This window comes from Purpureocillium lilacinum (assembly GCF_023168085.1).
Source record: "Purpureocillium lilacinum CBS 284.36 DNA, scaffold_2, whole genome shotgun sequence".
In the NCBI taxonomy this organism is placed as follows: domain Eukaryota; kingdom Fungi; phylum Ascomycota; class Sordariomycetes; order Hypocreales; family Ophiocordycipitaceae; genus Purpureocillium; species Purpureocillium lilacinum.
This window is the reverse complement of record NW_027072112.1, coordinates 4718874-4732006: the sequence shown is the minus strand read 5'-3', so window position 1 is coordinate 4732006 and position 13133 is coordinate 4718874. Positions and strand designations below refer to the sequence as shown.

The 13133-nt window shown below is 61.5% G+C and overlaps 4 protein-coding genes across 4 annotated transcripts; 2 read left to right on the top strand and 2 right to left on the bottom strand.

The window, feature by feature from the left end:
• Positions 1-14: 14 nt before the first annotated feature.
• PLICBS_003184 (uncharacterized protein) lies at positions 15-2588 on the top strand (the record flags this gene model as incomplete). The annotated part of the gene is made up of 1 exon (XM_018322916.2): positions 15-2588. The coding sequence occupies one exon, from the start codon at positions 15-17 to the stop codon at positions 2586-2588; it is 2574 nt and encodes an 857-aa protein (XP_018178146.2).
• A 378-nt stretch (positions 2589-2966) lies between these two features.
• On the bottom strand, positions 2967-5384 carry PLICBS_003183 (uncharacterized protein; the record flags this gene model as incomplete). The annotated part of the gene is made up of 1 exon (XM_065600170.1): positions 2967-5384. One exon carries the CDS (start codon positions 5382-5384, stop codon positions 2967-2969), a length of 2418 nt encoding a protein of 805 aa, XP_065456242.1.
• An 882-nt stretch (positions 5385-6266) lies between these two features.
• On the bottom strand, positions 6267-8368 carry PLICBS_003182 (dual specificity protein kinase kns1; the record flags this gene model as incomplete). Its single annotated transcript, XM_065600169.1, has 6 exons — positions 6267-6494; positions 6552-6639; positions 6694-7156; positions 7206-7553; positions 7606-7687; positions 7781-8368. 6 exons carry the CDS (start codon positions 8366-8368, stop codon positions 6267-6269), a joined length of 1797 nt encoding a protein of 598 aa, XP_065456241.1.
• A 3773-nt stretch (positions 8369-12141) lies between these two features.
• PLICBS_003181 (uncharacterized protein) lies at positions 12142-12693 on the top strand (the record flags this gene model as incomplete). Its single annotated transcript, XM_018322914.2, has 1 exon — positions 12142-12693. One exon carries the CDS (start codon positions 12142-12144, stop codon positions 12691-12693), a length of 552 nt encoding a protein of 183 aa, XP_018178144.2.
• Between the last annotated feature and the right edge of the window lie 440 nt (positions 12694-13133).

The window sequence follows — 13133 nt, the reverse complement described above, 5'->3', positions numbered from 1 at the left end:
ACGACGCGTCCACAATGGCCACCACCGTCGAGCTCGCCACCGTCCCCTCGGCCGACACCCCCGGCTCCTGCATCTACATGCACCATGACAAGCGCTCCTACATCTTCGGCCGCGTCGCCGAGGGCACACAGCGCGCCTTCGGCAGCCGCAAGATCCACATGGGCGGCACCGAGCACGTCTTCCTCAGCGGGCCCGTCTGTTGGGACCAGATGGGCGGCCTCATAGGCTACCTCCTCAGCGTCGGCGGCGCCGTCGACTCGGCCCGCGACTACACCGCCCAGGAGAACGTCAAGCGCAAGCAAAAGGGCCAGAAGCTCCTCAAGCAGACGGAGCACTCGGGCATCGGCGTCCACGGCGGCGACAACCTCTGCCATATCCTCGCCGCCTGCCGTCCCGTCATCTTTCGGCAACCGATCAGCGTGCGGCCGCACGAGCACAGAGCAGACCCCAGAACGGCGGACGCGACCAACACGGAGCCTGACTGGAGTGACGACGCGATAAGAGTGTGGAAGCTTCCCGTTCGGAGGGCGCGGTCCAGCAGCCCGCCCAAGCGTCGCCACAGCAGCCTCGAGCCTGTCGACGGCGTCCTGGCCGATAATGCAGACGCGAATGGGACGTACAAGCCGCGCGCAATCATTTCTGACCCCGAGGTTGCCGGCATGATTGTCGAGAGAATAATGTTCAGCGGCAGCCTCAACAACAGATCTGTCCTTGTGCGGCGCAAGATTCGCGACCTCCAGCCCGAAGATCTCGCCGTCGTCGTTGAGCAAGGCAGCCTGAAACCGTTCAAGAGATCAGACACCACAGCCGGTGCCGAGCCTCAAGACCAAAACGAGACTGTCTGGGTCTTTCCCGATCCGAACGAAAGGTCAGGCGACCGTGAGGCCGGCGACGACGTTCTGGCCATCAACCACTTTCCCCTGCCTCGCACCACGTACGGCGAGACGTCCATGTCCTACATCGTCAAGTGCCACGATCGGCGGGGCAAGTTCAACGCCCCGGCGGCCAAGGAGCTCGGCGTCAAGCCGCAGGACTTTAAGCTCCTGACGGCCGGGCAGAGTGTCCAGGGCAAGGACGGCATGACTGTCACCCCGGACATGGTCCTCGGGGAGCCGCAACCCGGCAAGGGCATTGTTGTCGCCGACATTCCCTCGCACGACTTCTTGGATGCCTTCATGGAACGCCCTGAATGGAGCACCCCGGAGATTATGGAACACGTTGCCGTCGTGTATTGGCTCCTCGGCTCCGGCATGGCGGACGATCCGGCCATTCAGTCCTTCATCAAGAAGCATTCTCAGATTAAGCACGTCTTTTGCGCTGAAGATACATGCCCCAACATGGTGACGCATCCAGGCGCCGCCGAGATCCAGGTCAAGCTGAGGCGCATCGACTCCAAGAGGTTTCCCCTTGCCAAGTTCGACAATACCGTTCAACATCCGGCGCCGGCGCCTGATTTTTCCATTGAACTTGGCCGTGCGGGCACGAAACTGCAGTTGATGCCCCGCCTGGTCTTTGACGACCAGGCCATGGCCCCGTTCCCGGACCTGGTTGGTGCCTCGGAGTCTGTGGACGAGACCGTACTGGCACTGGCTGAGCAGGCCAGAGCGGAGGCGTCAGACCCGAAGCTGTTGGCCAGGATTGAGGAGACGGAAAAGGACATACCAAACAGAGATGCGGAGATAATACCGCTGGGCACCGGCTCGTCGGTCCCGAGCAAGCACCGCAACGTGTCCGGGACACTCATTGTTGTCCCTGGCATTGGCAACTACCTGCTCGACTGCGGCGAGGGCACGCTCGGACAAATACGCCGCGCCTTTGACCCCGAGCAGGCCGTCGACGTGCTCCGTAACCTGCGGTGCATCGTCATCAGCCACGTCCACGCCGATCACCACATGGGTGCTGCCTCCCTCATCAAGGCGTGGTACGAGCAGACGCTCAAGGACAACAGCAACGCCACGCTCGCCATCTCGTGTATCGGTCGCTACAGGACCATGCTGGAGGAGCTGTCGCAGGTCGAGGACATGGGCTTCCACCGGTTGCGCTTCCCCAGCTGCCCCTGGCCCAAGGACCGCGACCGCGACATGACGACGCGCGAAGACCTCGGCGACGAAAACTTTGGCCTCGCGTCCATCAAGCGCATCCCCGTGCCGCACTGTTGGCGCTCCTACGGCACCGAGCTCGAACTCACGTCGGGCCTGCGCATCGCCTACTCGGGCGACTGCCGGCCCTCGAGCGCCTTCGCCCAGGCCTGCCGCGGTGCGCACCTCCTCGTCCACGAGTGCACCTTTGGCGACGACAAGCAGGACCACGCGCGCGCCAAGAAGCACTCCACCATGGGTGAGGCCCTCGGCGTCGCCCGCGAGATGCAGGCCCGCCGCACCCTCCTGACGCACTTTTCGCAGCGGTACACCAAGGCCGACAGTCTGCGGCGCGCCGAGGGCCAGGGCGAGGGCCAGGCTCAGGACGGTCCACATGAGCATGGTGTGCTGCTTGCGTTTGACCTCATGAGGGTCCGCCTCGGCGACTTCCAGGAGGCGGCTTGCTACGTGCCAGCGGTGCAGATGCTCATGGAGAAGCTGGCGGACTGATGGGCTGATTTGACGGAGAGATGGATCATGTATGCGTAGACAAATACCCACTCCATAGGTGTCGAGCTTGCCTTGTTTTCAAATAAGGGGTGGGCCGTGTATAGACGGGCAGCACAGGATACCCACGGCTTGACGTGCAGCTACGTATCGCTGCATTCTCTCAATCGAGTCCATGTGATAGGGGGTGAAGACACCGGTGGGTGTATCTATAAAGGACAGCGGCCACGGCCCTATGGTGCATCTACGTATGTAGTGATGCCTTCCTCATTGTCCCCCTTGGCCACAGCATGCCCACCGCACGACGCGTTTTGTCATCTTGTCCCAGCTGGCCACGTCCAGGAGGAGTACGCGCTCCCCACGATCAGATCCCCTTTACGATCAGACTGTCAAGCCAAGTCTCCTAAGCACCCCGCCCCGTTTATCAACGCGCACGTAGCCGTCGTCTAGATCACGACTGCTGTGCCGTTTACCCCTCTCGCCCACGCCCTCCCCCTCCCCCTCCCACCACGAGTCCGTCGTCGTGCCAGTCACCGACCACGCCTCGTCGTCACTGTCGGCAAAACCGCCCGTCCCGTCCTCTTCTCGGCCATTCCTCGTAGTGTAATACGGCTCCGGGTCGGGAGGCGGCTCGCTCTCGACCATGGGGTGCACGTAGGCGCCGCCTCCGCCGCCGCCGCGTCGTACAGATGTCCAGTGCGGGCCGAAGACAGGTGTGTCATACGTGACGTTTCCGTGCTGATATGTTTCCGTGTCCCTGTCCTCGTAGTTGCGCATGTCCACGCCGTACTCACCACCTGTGCCACCATAGCGCGAGTCGGATACGCAGCCTCTGTCCTGGTAGTTCGCGCCGTGAGCCCCTGCCGACACCGCGCCTTCTTCTTCTTCTTCTCTCTCGAGGGGATCCATCCGGGCAGTTCCGGGATAGCGCGAGTAGTCATCCACCTCCGCAACGGTATCATAGAAGCGCAACCCGCGGTTCTTGCGCTTGCGCCTCCTCTGCCGACGCGACGGTCTCATCATACCATTGCCGTGACGTTCGGCCGTGTCCCGCGCTTGTTCCAAAACGACCCGCGGCTGTTGTTGTTGTGCCCCCCTGAAGCTTCCCGCAGGGTTGGCCCCGTGTCTCTGCCCGTATGTGTTTGCGGTTTCGAAACCAGAGCCAGCAGCGGGCTTCGGCGCGTCGTCGACCTGGCGTGGACCAAACAGGCGCGCGAGTCCGAACGCGCGCCTCGATCCCGTGTTTGGATATTGCGTCGCTGATCGCTGGTCTCGCATGCTAGCCTTTGCCGCTGGCCCTTGCGGCATATGGCCGACTTCTTCCTTCGCCCCTCGTCGTTGCTGAGGCACGTTAGTCTGCTGAGCCCCTTGCCCGGATGTGCGCGTCTTCTTTGGCGTCGATGCATCCTTTGCGACCGAAGCGTATGTTCCAACGCCCGCCGCCTTTGCGGTAGACTTGCGGCCCTCCTGCTCCTCTGCTCTCCCCGTCATGTTGTCTTTGGGCCGAGAGCGGGATGGCTCATACATCTGCGTCGCGTTCACGTCTCGCTCGTCACGGTACGCCTCGTGGACTCCTTCCTGGCCGTCGTCCATGTATTCCTCCTCACGCTCAACGGCCGCGTCTCCGTTGTGAGGGCAGGACTGCTTCTTCTTGGAGGTCGTCTGGGTCGTTGCCGCTGTCGCCGTTGTCATCCGCGCCTCACGCCGGCGCGCCTCCTCGCCATGCCCGCGTGGCGCTCCGGTCTTCGACGACGTCTTGCAACTTGCCTCACCCCTGGTCTTGGCGTTTCGAGACGTGGGCTCACCAGCAGGGCGGTATTCACCCTCCGGCGTATCTCGCAAGTCCTCCCGCCTGTTCGATCGATGACCGCTCCCCGCCGCGTGCCTCGACACCCTCGGCCCTGCTCGCCGCGGATGATACGCAACAACCCCATCTCCGACCGGTTCTTGCATACGCCTCCCCAGTCCCGCCGCCCGCAGCAGCGTCCCCTTGCTCCGCGCCACTCTTCTCTCCTCCTTCTCTGCCCCCAACCCCTTTCGCAGCTGATAGATGCGCTCGGCCAGCCTCTCGCTCTCCTCCTCGACGACCTGTTGCGTCTCCGCCGGGTAGAGCCTCCTCCACGACTCGAGGACGCGCAGCAGCGGCGGAGCAGGGCGATTGGGTCTCCGCTCAGCCATGTACCATTGACGAGCCGTCACGCTGGCCGTCAGATCCAATATCATCTGCGCAGAGCCCCCCACCACGGCAAGCATGCAGGCTTCGCATCTCCCATTCTCACTCCTGCGTCCCATCCGTGGCGAAAAGTCCCTGTCGAGCAGCTCGTCGAGGGTACATCCGTCCAGCCACAGCCCCGTCATCGCGTCCATCCTTCCAAGCCAGCGGTCTACCAACGGCTCACACTCGAGGTGTGCTCTATGCCTGCGGAGCCCGTCCACCCGCGCGGTACACTCCTCCTCAACCATCGCCATGAGCTTGCGCACCAGGCGCGGGTCAAGCGGCCGATGCACTCTGCAGAGGCTCGCCCGGGCAGGTGTGAACGGGACATTGTGCCTGGCCATGCGTATCGCCAGCCTCGGAATCAGGCCCCTGGGCCGCAGCAGCTGGCCGCCGAGACGCTTCACCAGGAATTCTTGGTCCGCGGCCCATTTCCGGCTTTGCAGGGTGTCGTCATGGAAGAGCACACGCGTGAGCTGATCGAGGCGCTTGTCGGAGACGTCGCCGAGCCGACTGTCGACGTCAGCAATGACGAACTTGCTCCTGCGTCTCGTGTCTCCCTTGCTACGTCTTCTTCTGGCCATCTTTTGACAAGCTCGCCGAGCTTCGTCTTGCAGAAACGCTATCCGTACCGTACCGAGTCGACGTTGGGACTATTGTTGGCTCGTCTTGTTCCGAATCGAGAAGCACGGCGAGCGAATGCTGGTAAATGAGGATCGAAGGCGCCTCTCATGCTGCTCGCCTCTGTTTTATTTTGTATGAGAAGAGCGAACTCCCTTCGCACATGGCCTCCAGGAGAATGGAGCACCTGATCCTCGTCAGGACAAAGCCCGTATCCCGAACCAAACTCCCCTCCCTTGCGACCACAAAGAAGCCTAAACGGTCAACCACGGGCAAACAAAAGCTGTGTCAGCACTTGACAAGCCAAATCTGTTTCCCACCGTGTTTGTCAATGGCTTTCGGGTGTCGAGCCGCTGCCTCTGGTCGTAGCATCTGCAGGTCAGCCAGTCACGGTCGTCGCGCAAGGGCACCTCTTCGGTATAGTCGGCGTGCCTCCGCTACCGCCGTCGACGTAGAAACCAGACATGACGCGTCCTCATCGAGTGGACAGACATTGGTATATATTAGGTTGGCTTTGAACAACCATACCTCCTTGTCCACGTACGCCGTCTCCCAGAAAGCGGCCCGTCCTCCGTCCCAGGGTCGTTTCCGGGTCCCTACTGAAGCAGTTCACTTCCAAGGTTGATGACTGCCCGAGGGCAACAGCCAGCAAGATGGAAACAAAGATACTGCAACTAATACACTAAGTACAGTCGCCCTTTTTGCCGACAGAGTCGATCTTCCAGCAAAACTGTAAAACTTCGCCGGTGCTGTGCATCTGCCATATATAGACTTCCCAACTCCATGGTCATGCGCGTGGTCGTTATGTGAAGAAATGAAGGAAAATGCTGCCTTCGAGGGCTCCCTCAGCCAACATACTGGGGGTGTCGCAGGTGCTCATGCTCGGCGGCGCGTTTCCTCTCCAGCCTGATCTTAGCCGCCTCGGTTCCGTCGTCGGGATGGGCCATCTCCTTAAACCACGGATGGTTGAGAGCCTCTTTGGCGGTGATGCGGTGAGCAGGGTCGTAAACGAAAATCTTGCCCAACAAGTCAAGGAAATTTTTAAGGAACGGCGTGTTCGAAGGGATGATGTCCTGCGTTGGTTAGCATCTGGTCTCGTCGCGGCCATGGGTCGAAGGGGATGCACGTACATGTAGCTGTTTCATAGCTTTGACAAACCTCCGAGAACCACGAGTGGTGTCTGGCGTCGGATAGTCAAGCTTGAGCCGCTTGAAGTACCTTGCAAGGTTGTCAGTATCATTGACGGTGGGCGATGGTGATTCCGATGCATACTTGGACGCGGGGTTCCCGCCACTTCGGGTCGACATCTTGTTGACTGCCTGCACCAGATGAGAGTCAATCCTGCGGCCGACAACGGCCTCCATCATAGCGAGATGCTCCAGGTTGTCGTGCGTTTGGAATAGAGCGTCTCCGGTGAAGAACTCAACCAGGATGCAGCCGATGCTCCAGATGTCGCAGGGATACGACCAGCCCAGCCCAAGAATGATCTCGGGGGCGCGGTAATGGCGCGTGGACACAACCGAGCTATGGTATTCGTCTTGGAAGGTGGCCGATCCAAAGTCGATGAGTCTGATTTCCGTATCCAGGAGCACTCGGCGCTGCGTGGCCTGGCGGTTGATGGTTGTAGACGATGAGGGTATCTTGCGGTTATAGGTGAACGTCTGATAGCCGGCGTCACACAGCAAGATATTTTCGGGTTTGAGATCGGTATGGATCAGATTCAGATCGTGCAAGACTAGGCAAGTCAGTACGTGCAACGGAGGAACAATGACGCGAGGACTTACAAGCAACGCTCGTGAAGAGCTGACGAGCAAAGCTTTGGATCTGGCTGTTTGGAAACGGCACAAACCCGTTGCCCTTGAGAAAGTCGAAGACGCTCTGGCCCAGCAGGTCCATGACGATGCAAATGTGTCCGCGATAATCGAAGCAGTCCCGAAGGTGAATGCAGCGATTGCGGTTGTCCTCATCGTTTGCCTTCAGGGTGGCCAGGACACGGAGTTCAATACGGGAGGCATCACGGTATTTTTGAACCGATCGAATGATCTTGACGGCGACAGACTTGTTCCGTCGCCGCTCACGGGCTTGGACAACCTTGCCAAAGGTGCCCTGCCCAAGAAGACGGGTAATTTGGTCTACAACGCCATTAGTACCAAGCAGCAAGATGGGCAAGCGATCGGAACTTACACTTCTCCGTCAGCTCAGCGTCAGGGACGACAATGTAGTGGCCATCGTCGTCGTCGACTTTGTGGTTCTTGTCGTGATGCCGCTGGAGAAACATCGTTAGCACTGCGAATTCCATCGTGTGGTGGCGAGAGGACGGGAGGATGTGCATTGAAGAGTAAATGAAGGAAATACTCACATCGTGAACGACCCGGACATGGACTTCAGAGGCCTTCTTGGGCGGATAGGCGGGTGGCTTGTAGGTGAAGAACGGATCACCAAGTCCATCGACGTCTCTCCGCTTGGCCTCGTTGGCAGCCTGCCGGGTATTCCGCTTGCGTTTCAGCGGCGCCTGCGCATCGTCGTATTGACTATTCGAGGAGAGCGACGTCGGTGCCGTGGTGTGCAGCGCCGAGTTGGTGCGGTCGCTGGATATGGTGGAGCCGATGGGCGTGTTGTTTTGCAGCGGTGTGCTTGCGTGTGACCCGACATATTGGACGTGATAGCCGGAGGGTCGGCTGGCGTCCGGCCGGTCGTCCTTTCTCCTCTTCTTGGCCGCCGGCTGGGGCTGGGCGGGAATGGCGTCTCGGACGGCGGCAGCGGGGACGGTGGTTGTGGTGGTCGCAGCGGCGGTGGTGCCATTCGTGATTTTACGGCCGGTATTGGCCTCGGGCTCGGGCGTGTCGTCAATGACGATAATCTCCGAGGGCAGGCCGTTGCGGTAGAAACTGTTCCAGTCGGGCTCGCGGGAGCGGCGGCGTTTTCTCGACGGCTGGTCGCCCGCCATGGCAGATGCCGTGTAGGGCTCGCCGTGGCGAGGCACTGGTGGCGGGTTCTGGTCGTCGACGACGTCCGTGTGGTGATGATGGTGGTTATGGCCGGGTTGGCCGCGGTGGTGGTCGTGGGGAGGGGGACGGGGCACTGAGGATTGGGACGTGGCTACGCCATCCGCCGCGGCAGAGCCCGCAGCGATAGGCGGGTAGAGGGTTGTAACTAGTCGTGACGGGGTCGAGGGTGCCGCGGGCGGCAGAAGCGAACTGGACGCGGCAGCGGTGACCGGGCCGCGATAGTTGGGCCCGTGGACGACTGGCGGGTTGGCAGCGTGAGGCTGGTGCGGATACGCGGAGTGATGGTAGTGTGTATGCGTATGCGAGTGGTAGCGAGGGAGCGTAGCGACGGCCGTCGTGGGCGTCGACATGCTGCTCGCTGCGCGGTTTCCCCCTTGGCCGCGAGGTGCAGTCGGCGGGGGTCGAGGGCGTGCAGAACGCGAGAGTGCTCCGACGAGGCGGGCCTCGTGGTCGTCGTCAAATGGAAACAGCGGTGGCGGCCGCCGGTCAAGGCAAGCAAGATGAATGCCTTCTCGAGGGGATGATGCTGGGCGAGAAGGGGACGAGGATGAGGAGGCGAGAGCGGTGGTTGCGAGGAAAATAGAGGGCCACCGCTGAGAATGTGAGCCACCAGATGGCACAACCTTACTGCGTAGCGCACGCACGCCAGGCTTCGGCGGGCAGCTGGCGGAGGGCAGACAGCGGGCGGTGGCCCAGTCAGGTCGATTGCCAGCCGATGGGTCGGTGCAGGCCAGTCACTGCGCACTGCCAAGATTCGCCTACTGACAGTGTGCACGAAGGGCCCTACGACCGCTGGAGAAGAGCACGGGTGGTCTGTCTGCACTGGGCTGCTCTGCTGGTCTGGTCTGGTCTGGGCCAGGCCGCTCGCGGAGGAGGCGGCGGCGGCGGCGGTGGTTTGGTTTGGTTCGGTTTGGTTTAGTGGTGGATTGCAGCAGGCGCAGCTTGGTTGGCCCGCCGGCGCAGAAGGGGGGGTGCCGAGCGATGCAACTGCCCCAGCCCAGAGGGCCGGCCAGCCAGCACGCAGAAGCCAGTGGATGTGACGGGCTCCTCGTCCCAACGGGACCCAGCGCCGTACAGTGCTTTACAGTGCGGGCAGCCCCGAGCGACGCAGGCCGTCGATTCCACGGTGCCGTGGCACGAGCGAGCCACGCGCACCCGCGCCCGCCACCCCCTTCAGCGCCAGCGCGTTCTGCCTAAACTCTACCTACGTGCCAAAGGCTGTCTGTGAAGGGGAACGGGTTTTCCTGCCAAAGGTTTCGTCTTGACAGCAGCAGTGCGCCTGAATTACGAGCCGGGGCCAATTTGGAACATCGTCACCGTCACGGCAAGGGTTTCCTCATTTCGGGGTCGCCATGTCTTGCTTGGCCCAGGGTGCCGCCGCAGGGTCTGTCTGGCGTGAGCTGATTGCCGGGGGGGAGGCGCCTGAGGCAAACGGCCGTGCTGACACGCGGGCGGCCACACGGTGCTGCCGGGACGGTTTCGCCTCCCGCACCTCGCCTCAGCCAGTCAGTCTCGCGCGTCAGAGCGTCCCCCACAGTCGGGCTGCCCAGCGTCCAGTGACCAGTGATGCGATCCGTGGGCGCCGCGCCTGGCGGGCGGGGGTCGGGTGCGGTGGGTGCCTCATCAGCAGCCCAGGGCGGCGGGCTCAGCACTCGATTTCGCTGGGGCGGGCCAGCCCAGGGCAACACCCACCCACCCGACCTCACCGAGATCATGGAACGCTCACCTCAGCGTTCCACCGACAGCCAGCCGGCCAGCCAACCCCGGCATGCTGGGGGGAAAACCACCACACAGGCACACCACTCCCTTCTCCGCGTGACGGAACCATCCGCGGGTGGATGGAGGGATGGATGGATGGGGAGGCGAGGAGCCCACGCACCTCACGGGCTCACACCGAGGGGCGGCGTGATTGGGGCCTGGCTGGCAAACTTGGAGGACGTGTCTCGCACGCATCGCTCGTCTCGTCGGCTTGCTTCTCGTGCCCAAGGCGCCGTCACGTCAGCGGGCCAAAAGGCAATCGGCCATGGCCCCGCAGGCACCAGGGCGCTGGCACAGCACGCAGCACTGCACGGCGAGCAGAAGAAGAGGCAGGCGGCGGAGTCGAGCCGCGGGGCTGCCGAGTTTGGCGCATGAGGTGTCGGACATGGCCTCGTCGTGCGTGCCGGCGTGCCATGATGGGATGGAAGCAAGTTCCATGTACCGGTACTGACTGACTGGACTGGCTGACCTGACCGGTGCCCTGCGCTGCGCGTGTCGGCTGTGCTGAGGTGCGGCCCCGCGGCCGGTCCAGTCGCTGGCGGCAGTGCTGGAGGTGGTCATCCGCGATCCGCCGGGGGCCTCTGGCGGACACTGTAACGACTTTGGGCAACCCGGGTCACGGCATGAGGCCACGGACCAGTCCAGCTACGACCACGCAGGTTTCAACCCCGCACGTGTTTGATGGCGATGCTGCCCAGAGGTGTTATTATGGAACACGGTCAAAGGGCAAGGCATTGCTGCGTGTCAAAGAATTGACCCGCGTAACTTGTGTACGAGCACCGCACAATCCTGCGCTTCCAGTCCAGGCGGGAGTGTGATTCCGTCGACGGGCCTGCAAGTGACTGTCTGCACACATGATGAACAAGTACCCATACCTGCCGCCATGTGCGGCCACCAAGAGGACCCAGTGTGACGTTGATACTCCAGCAAAGAATGGAGCGCCCGTCACGCCTGGCGTCGACTCGACCACACGCGTTGGTCCGCCCTGTCGGCAGAAACGTGTCGAATGCACGGGGCAACGCTCTCCTCGCGCTCCGTGTCAGCCGCCAACCCGTAGCACTTGATCCGAGAGCAACAGCCCAGCCCAAGCGTCGCCCCGGCCGTCTCCTGGATGGAATTGCGATCCAAGGAGCGCCCCTGCCAGAGCACGTTGTGCAGGATGCTCTGATGCACACCACATGGCGCTGAATCCCTCTCCTGCCCAGAGATCTGGGATGTACGCACGCACGCCTCTGGTCACTCGTGGAGTCGGGTCGTGTCGTGCACCATGCTCACTGTGTGTCAGGCGCATCGTGTTGGCGCTTCCCCGCTAGATAGGTAGCCGGGTTATGTCCATGCCGAGCCACTGGCACCAGCGCCCCATTGCTCATTGCCCATTGCCCGTCGCTGTGGTTGGAATGGCGCCAGCAAGTCGGCAATTGCCAGTCGAGTGCTGCCGCGTTTTCCCTTACGAGCCGTCACGTGTGGCAGAACCGCTGGGGCCTGAGATGGTTGGAAGCCTCTGATGGTCTCCTGTTGTCAGGAAAAACGGTCCGTTGGCTGCTCGAGGTCCATTTTACAGTCGCCTTCAGCCCTCAGCTAGCCCTCGTTCTCTGGGCACTGCGAGGTGGAATGGCGGTTTCATGCCGCCGCCGCCACCACCCAATCCGCATATGCCTCCTGTGCCTCCTCCTAGGCGTGGCTCGAGCTTGCGGTCCTGCAGGTAATGGGATATTGCAATGTTTGGGCAATGCAAAGTCGTTATCTGCTGCTGCTGCTGCTGCTTAGTCCTGGATTCTATTTACAGAGTGCGACACAAGTTCCGTGTCGCAGGTTCCTCGTTGCCTGGGAGTGCTCGGAGAATATAAATATAGGCAAAGGATGAGCTCAATCATTAAATACTACCTATTGCCTACACTTGCGTGTTGAGAAATACAACATTGCCATTGCGAGAATCTTTGACATCCTCAAAGCCATGCGTGTCTCTACCTTGATCGTCGCTCTCGCTGCCATATCAAGAGCGGCGACCATCCCAACACCTGCAACTGCCGACAGCAACTTGACGGCCTCGCAACCCGATCTCGACAAGCGCTACGCCTACACCGACCCCTACTGGCCGTACTCGCACTGCAGCTGCAACAACAAGCTCAACCGAAAAGACACCGACGACGCCCTAAAGGCCCTCTTGGAGCAGCTCAAGTCCCGCCCGCGGTTCGCCGGCAAATCCATCTACAGCATCAGCGGCTCCACCGTCGCCTTCCTTTGTCGATGGAATAACACCAACCAGGAGCCGGTGACCATAGGCCTCGTCCAGCCCATGCTGCCCATCATCAAGCAACGCTGCGGCTCTTACATAGCCGGCACGGTGTCCGGGACTCACCCGGAAAAGGATCCCGGGGCCGGTTACGGGTTCTGGCTCGGGTACATGCAGCATCAGAAGGGTCTGGACTTTTGCAGGGGCGCTGATTCCGCGCCGGCGCGCGACTGTCCGACGGGGCTGCAGCCAGCGACAAGCAATTGGGGTTAGATGTTAGTTATGGACGCATTGAAATGAAAGGGACAGTTTGGGGTAAACTGAAAGTAATATACAGCGGTATTCAATGGGCAGAAAGACCATTGGCAGCTGCCAAACCGGTCTCACTCGTCTCCGTTCACGATCGATTCCATTTCGTTCCCTCCCCCGCGGACCCCATCGAGTCCTCGTCTGTGGTGGGTGGCGTGGTTCCTGAGCGTTCAGCCTCCGGCAAGCCCGTGAACCATCTTCAGCACCGGGCCCGTAAGCAGAACCATCCAGGCCCGCCGATCTTGTCTGCGGTGGCGACTCCGAAGCCACAACCTCATATAGCCACTTGAACCGTTGGCGCGCAACGCCGCAAGAGCAGACACGATATGCAAAATGTAATTCCTACGAGTGCTTCATTCAATCTCTCGCGAGCGAGCTGGAGTAAGCCCGCATGGTGTGTACTC